Below are 7,329 nucleotides of genomic sequence, written 5' to 3' on the forward strand. Positions count from 1 at the left end.
GCACAATGTAACGAAGTTACATTATTTTTATTTTTCAAAAACCGAAAATCCCGAAAAATTACCAAAAATTAAATATATCCGAGTATACTTCCCACACTACTTCGGTACGTTACAGTTTCCACCCAATTTGTAGAAATTCCGAAAAAGATATCTTATCACCGCCCGTTTATGCAACCCAATTCACATTTCATTAATTTCGATAATATTCATAATTAAACTTTGATTTCCTCCGTTTTCCATTTCAAAACCGTTATCTTAAATACCAACAACGTTCCCTGACCGAATCATCAATAAATGAAAGTAATTAATAAAATTGCTGAATCACGAAAACATGTGCTCTCCGAAAAATTATTATATCAAATAATTAAATAATTCCGAAATTAACAAATTTTCAAACAAGATACGACAAGTCACATGTTTCTATCGGTCCAGCCGACCGTCCCGAGGAGTTTTCAGCAGCCAGCGAGCTACCGTCGAGCTACCGTATAGCGACTATTTTTTATGATGCGGAATTAGAAATCGTAGAACGATCAAACCAATTTCAAACATTTACAAATATAGTGAAATAACCGTTGAACGATTTTAAAGATGATCCGCTTATTATTAACACAATTATTCACCGAAAATCATCCCGCATCATAATTAATTAAATTACTCCGTTCCTGATGGTCATCCGTGAAAAATATTGCCCATGTAGGATTGCCCCGAACATCACCCAACTGCTGGAATTGTTTTGTGTTAAGGTGCGCGTAAATTAATACCGATTAATTGGTTTTAACGTGAAACACCTGGTCGGGAAAACGTTTGTGAATATAAGTGCCGTAAACAGTGGCCGGTTTTGTTAAAAATATTTTTGTGATTTTCCGTATAAGTAAGGGTATCTTTTGATTTGTGTTATAAATTTTTCCGTTAATTATTGTTGATTAATTGTTAATTACTCCGCCGTTCCTTAACCGATTTTATCCGTTCAAAGACAGTAATTATGTAATTTTGTGTCCCGCATCCGATAGCGCCGTCAGAATTTTGAATTGAAATAATTTTATGACTATATAATTTTTTCAATTTTTCAAACTTTTCAAATTTCAAATGAATATGCCTGTTGGCTTCACCTTTTGACAGTGAGTATTCTATAAATTTATATTTTTTAACTTAGATTAATCTTAGCATTTTACTTTTATATATAGTTTTCGGCTGAAGATGAAGTGATATACTTCGAAACCGGTACCGATTTAAATTAAACAATTTATGCAAGTGCGAAGTTCAAATATTGTCTTTTATTTCCTTATTCAAAGTTCTTCATCAGTTCTACGACAGTTTTAACAGTCCACAACAGCCGTGATTAGTTCCGAAGACATCCGCTAATTTTCTGAGAATTACCTATATTTCAATTTTACCGTAAGTCCGATTTATTTTGAAAGACTTTGATTTTATTTTTGTTAACTTTCATTAATTTTTGTACATTTTGTCCCAACCTTAATACTCTTAGAAGGTTCTTCGAGTATTCCGTTCCTTTACACCTTAGGAAAGTTTCCAGGTGTATCCTATATCTCCGCCTCATTTTTTTTTGTTTGTTTAATTTAAACTCGTTTATTATAAAGTCAAAGTCTTGTCGATTTATTCCCACCCTCCCCATTCTCCGACCGTGATCAAAAATTAATAAACTGCTCTCCTATTTGTTGATTTTATTATTAATAAAGTTTATGGTAATTTGTTTCCCGAATTTTTCTTGTTTTCTTCTTTCCCCTACCGAATCCCTGAATCTCCGACTGTAACCCCCAAAAGTTACCTGGAGACGAAAAAGTTCTTAATTCTCTAAACCTAAGGTGGCGCCCGAGACCGTTAACATCCCGAACATATAAAAGGGCACCAAGACCCCTTTCCTAGGACCGAACCAGGCGTCGACAGATGGCGACCATCGAGGAGTTCATTCGTGACAAGGCCAGTACCGAGTTTACGCGGCTCGAAAACCACCCCAATCCCCTCCTAGCGGGATTAACGGATTACCACGTTTAACACCTTCGCCACAAACGGCCAAGGCTGCTTCTCGTCTGACGATCCAGGAGTCCGATTGTCCTTCCCAATTCCACTTCCGATGTCACTATTAATTAGTGAACATTTTGTAATATATTTTCCGTTTGTTTTAGGTCCGATGAAGAGGGTTAGGGAAGAAATTCCAGGTACCTCAAGAGGCTCGTCATGTTCACCGTTCAATGCGCAGTTCTGCCGATATGTTTGCGTTCTAAAGGTTGCTCGTCGTGCTTTCTTTTTCAGTCTCCGGTATTACATATCTATTGTATTACCCACCTTCTATGCAATCACGACGGGACCGACTTCTTGTCTAATGACTTCCATACGAGAAATGTTATTTATTGGCGTTTCATTTCTTCTGCTATGCCAATTTCTCACTAGGTGAAATTGTGGTTTAAATATTCTTGTCGGTAGTGCACGGGATTCGGAACGCATTAGGAAAATAATTTCAACACAAAAATTGTAGCAATTTTTATTCTCAACGATATTGCTCTTTTAAACTTTTTTCCCCGATGTATAGAAACCAAGATAAATGTAAAAATGTGAAAACTAGGTGAAATAGTGGTTTCAAACATTGTTGTTCCTAGTCTACGGGATTCGGAAGTTATTGGGAAAAATAATTTTAACACAAAGTGGTAGCAAATTTTATTCTCAATAATATTACAATTTTTAACTTTTGCTCCTAGATACATAGAAAGCCAGAAAAATAAGAATATGTGAAAAAATGGCGAAAAGCGAAAACGTTGTCGTTTTTAAGTCTGTTGTTATAATAATAATAATAATAATAATAATAAGTGAAGAAATTCCTTTCTCAAAGGATGTCAAATATCTAGGAGTAATCCTAGACAAAACCCTGTCATGGAATGGACATTTGCAGGGAGTTTTGCACAAAGCTAGACTATCCTTGTGGACTTGTCGCAGCCTTTGTGGAAAAAATTGGGGTCTTACCCCTGAAAGACTGTACTGGCTCTATGTGACTGTGGTTAGACCTATGATCACATACGGAGCAGCAGCCTGGTATAGGAAAGTCCGACAGACTTCAGTTATCAGTAAACTTTCACGAATTCAACGTGCAGCTGGATTGGCAATCTCTGGTGCGATAGGCACAACGCCAACTCTAGCAATGGAGGTTCTGCTTGGCCTATCTCCTCTGCATTTGCATATAGAGAAAGTGGCTAGAACAACCATTTACAGATTTAAGCAATATGCTCAAAACTGTTCCGACATGTCCTACCAATGGGCTGCGGAAGACATTATAAGCACTGATACTGTGCTATCAATGCCGTCAGATTTGGCGGTATCACTATCAGTGATTAATGCTCGATACCAGATTGTACTGCCTGAGCGGCAGTCCTGGATCGAAAATGAAAATTCTTTGGTTCGGGCAGACATTTGCTTGTACACAGATGGATCAAAAACGCCTGAAGGGGTAGGAGCAGGAGTATACTGCCAGACACCTCGAATTAAGCAAGCCTACAGCCTGGGTACGTACTGTACTGTATTCCAGGCGGAAGTATTTGCTATTGACATGGGTGCTAAAATCCTTCTTGAAAGAGGGGTGAAGAACATGACAGTACGAATTTTCTCAGACAGTCAAGCCGCTCTCCAGGCGCTGCAAGCCGTGAAAACGGTGTCGGCTCTGGTTAATAATTGTAAGAGAACATTAAACACACTGAGTTGTGATAACAGAGTCTCTCTGATCTGGGTCCCGGGTCACTCTGGGGTTGCTGGCAATGAAGCGGCAGATAAGCTAGCACGAGATGGCAGCGCTGAAGCGTTTGTGGGACCGGAACCAGCAGTTGGTGTATCATTTGCGATGGCCAAATATAGGATTGGACTGTGGGCTGAAGAGAGACTTCGCCTACTGTGGACCAGTTCTCCTGGAATGAGACATGCTAAGGTGTTTATTAACATCGCCACTGTCAAACCCGGGAATATTTTAGGACTTGCCCGTAGTAGCATAAAAGTTCTAATGGGTGTTTTTACTGGGCACTGCCGATTAAAAGCACACCTCAACTTGTTGGGTTTAGCCGACGATGTTGAATGCCGACTATGTGCGGAGGAAGCAGAGACGGTTGAGCATGTTTTATGCCACTGCCCTGCCGTTAACCGTATCAGATTCTCGATTTTTGGGTCGCAGTTTATCTCCTCAAAAGATCTGAATGACCTTTCGCCGAGCAAGGTATTAATGTTCGTTAAGAACATTGGACTGCACGGTGAAATTTGATAACGATATCTATCCGGGTACAATAGATCCTTAGGGTCGCGGTGCAAGGTTGGTTGGTCCGCCTACCCGATATGTATTCTATGTAATGTAATGTAAGTCTGTTGTTGGTAGCGTACGTAGTACGAAAATTAATAGAAAATAAATTTTAATATAAAAGTTGTAGCAAAGTTTATTCTCAACAAAATTGTTTTTTTGCACTTTTGCTCTCTGATTCATAGAAACCCAGATAAATGCAAAAATGTGAAAACTAGGTGAAATCGTGGTTTTACTGTTGTTGATAGCGCACGCGATTCGGAACATACGCAAATAATTAAGTTAAAATTAACGAAATACATAATCAAATTCGCATTATATATGTAAAATGTTACTTCTTGATCTTTTTATACAAGTTGTAGCGGTTGATGTAAACCGCGCAAGATAACTACAGATAACTCCACCACACAAGTGATGACTAAAATCACTTGATTTGTTGATTAATACACTCCCAATATAAATGTATGATTAAGCATTGTTACTCAATGATAAGATAAAGTCTCCATGAATCTCTTTGCTCTTTGGAATTATTTTAGATTTGCTGTGTCGTTGTATATAGCTTAGTTGTCGTGAGATATAGGGGAAGAATGAATGGTAATAGTGACTTTGAAAGTAATCTTATGGTAAGCAATTTTTAATTTCTTTGTTAAGTTTACATTTATTTTTTGTTATTTAGGGAGACTTTTTTGATGACGATCTTCATATATCAACAATTCCAGAATCATCTTTATACAGATCTATTCGAGAAGACGAGGTTAACGAAATTGAAAAATATTGCAACGGGTATTATCGCAAAGTAGTCGTTGATAATAATTTTAGCGGCGTAACCTGTGTTCATTTGGCTGTTCGTCATGGAAGGTTCAGTTTATTTAATGTACGTAAATAATTAATAATTTATTTTATTTATCCCTAGTTTAAAATCTTTAAGATACTTTTTATCTTTAAACCAATCCTTCGTTAATATTCGAAGCCGACAAGGAGAAACACCATTATTCTACTCGCTTAGAAACAAGGCTTCTTCTGAAACAATTTCCCTTTTGCTCCAATATAATTGCGATGTAACAATTCATGATAACAACGGTTATACTCCTTTACATCTAACCGCATTAGATAATAAGGAATTGAGTCAATTGTTGATTGAAAATGGAGCTGATGTTAACGCTAGCAACAATAGGAGAGGACAAAATCCTTTACACTTCGCCACATTGAATGGAAACTTAGAGTTATGTCGATTGCTAATCGAAAATGGGGCGGACATTAAAGCAAAGGATAATAACGGAGAATCTCCCTTGCATTGTGCCGTTCAAAATTCAAAATTAGAAATTTGTCGTTTACTAATCAAAAATGGAGGGGATGTTAACGCTAAGAACAACAACGGGCAGATGCCTTTACATTACATAACTAACACTGGTATAAAAGATATTTTTCAAATACTAATTTTAAATGGAGCAGATGTAAATGCGAAAGATAATAATAATGAATCACCCTTACATTTTGCAGCAAGGTCAACAAACATAGAATTTGGCCGATTATTAATCGAGTATGGTGCGGATCTTCACGCTACAGAAAAAAATTTCGAAGACACCCCATTACATTATTCCGTCAAGCACTCAAACGTTGAATTCGTTCAGTTTCTAATCAAAAACGGTGCCGATATTAACGCTAAAAATAAAGATTTGAAAACACCTTTACATTATGCCGCTTTCTATGAAAACATTGAAGCGGGGTGTTTCTTAATCGAAAACGGAGCTAACGTTAACGCTGAAAACATTTATCAAAATACTCCGTTACACTTTTGTGGTGCAATCTCAAATCTGGTTTTGAGTGGTGCGTTAATCGAAAACGGTGCAGATGTTAACGCGAAGAACTTCTTTACATACACACCTTTGCATTATGCTGCTATATCGAAAAATGTAGAACTCGGATTAATGTTGGTCAAAAAGGGAGTGGACGTGAATGTTAAAACTAATAGTGGAGAGACACCCCTTCATGCTGCAGCTAACCAATTCGAAAACTTTGAATTCGGTCAATTTTTAATTGAAAACGGAGCTGATATTAACGCTAAGACTTACGATGAAAATAAAACAGCCTTACATTTTGTCGGAAGAACTAAGTGCTTGAAATTTGCGCAATTGCTCATTGAAGGTGGAACGGATGTAAACGCTAAAACCAAAAAGGGGCGGACACCTATGTATTACTCCATTAAAAATTGCAGATTTATTGATGAAAAACTTGAAATGTGTAAACTTTTACGCCTAAATGGGGGTTCATTGTGAAACGTGATTTGTTACACTGTTACACTATTACATTAAGTTTGTAAAGCTAAATATTATTATAAAATGTAAAAAAATATTTTTTGATGATTTCTCAAATTACCTTTTGCTTTTTGTTATGTTATAGTATTTCTCGGTAGTAGAAGGCCTTTCCCCCATCTCCTCGCATGGCTTATTTTTGTTTCTTTTTAATTTATAATTCGCGTAAATAACTGTAAAAAAGTAGAGAAACATAACTTTGAAAAACTGATAATGGGATTGGACAAACGAAATTATTTGACAAATTTTAATTAAAACCGCGTTGACCCAGCTGTTTTTGATTAAACCGCATTCTACTATACCGTGATTTTCTGCGAACCTATGGAACACCAAAAAAATAAAATATGTATTCAAAATTGAAATTAAGTAAGTAAGATTAAGTAAGAAATTAAGTAAGTTAAAATAAGTAAATTAGAAAAAGTTTCTGTCACCGTCAAAAATCGGCTATTTTTCGTATTTACCTCGTAATTTTATGACAAAAAATTAAAATTCACGATATAAGGTAGAAATATTCAATAATTACAATAAACTTCACATTAATTTTTTGTATCGGTCGGTATACAGGGTGTTTCTGTCACTCGGGGATCAAATGTAACCTAGTATACTAGAGTGAAAATGATGACGATTCATGTAAAAAAAATTAGTAAAAGTCCTCAAATTGCAAAGATACAGGCCATCAAAGTTATGAAATTATAACACATTTTTCTAAATATCTTAAACACTATTTAT

General features: G+C 36.3%; 1 protein-coding gene across 1 annotated transcript; it reads left to right on the forward strand.

Moving 5' to 3' along the window:
- Positions 1-4,703: 4,703 nt before the first annotated feature.
- LOC139430792 (putative ankyrin repeat protein RF_0381) lies at positions 4,704-6,880 on the forward strand. The gene is made up of 3 exons (XM_071198087.1): positions 4,704-4,911; positions 4,965-5,146; positions 5,202-6,880. Exons 1-3 carry the CDS (start codon positions 4,876-4,878, stop codon positions 6,562-6,564), a joined length of 1,581 nt encoding a protein of 526 aa, XP_071054188.1. The 5' UTR covers positions 4,704-4,875; the 3' UTR covers positions 6,565-6,880.
- Positions 6,881-7,329: the final 449 nt, after the last annotated feature.

Source organism: Onthophagus taurus, chromosome 7 (genome assembly GCF_036711975.1).
Source record: "Onthophagus taurus isolate NC chromosome 7, IU_Otau_3.0, whole genome shotgun sequence".
Classification (NCBI taxonomy): Eukaryota; Metazoa; Arthropoda; class Insecta; order Coleoptera; family Scarabaeidae; genus Onthophagus; species Onthophagus taurus.

What these genes read in the sequence shown, in the direction of transcription:
- LOC139430792 (XM_071198087.1), top strand. Translation starts at nt 4,876, where the DNA reads ATGAATGGTAATAGTGACTTTGAAAGTAATCTTATG. An exon ending in ACTTTGAAAGTAATCTTATG is followed by an intron (nt 4,912 to 4,964) that starts GTAAGCAATTTT and finishes TTTGTTATTTAG; the next exon opens with GGAGACTTTTTTGATGACGA. An exon ending in TTGGCTGTTCGTCATGGAAG is followed by an intron (nt 5,147 to 5,201) that starts GTTCAGTTTATT and finishes ATTTATCCCTAG; the next exon opens with TTTAAAATCTTTAAGATACT.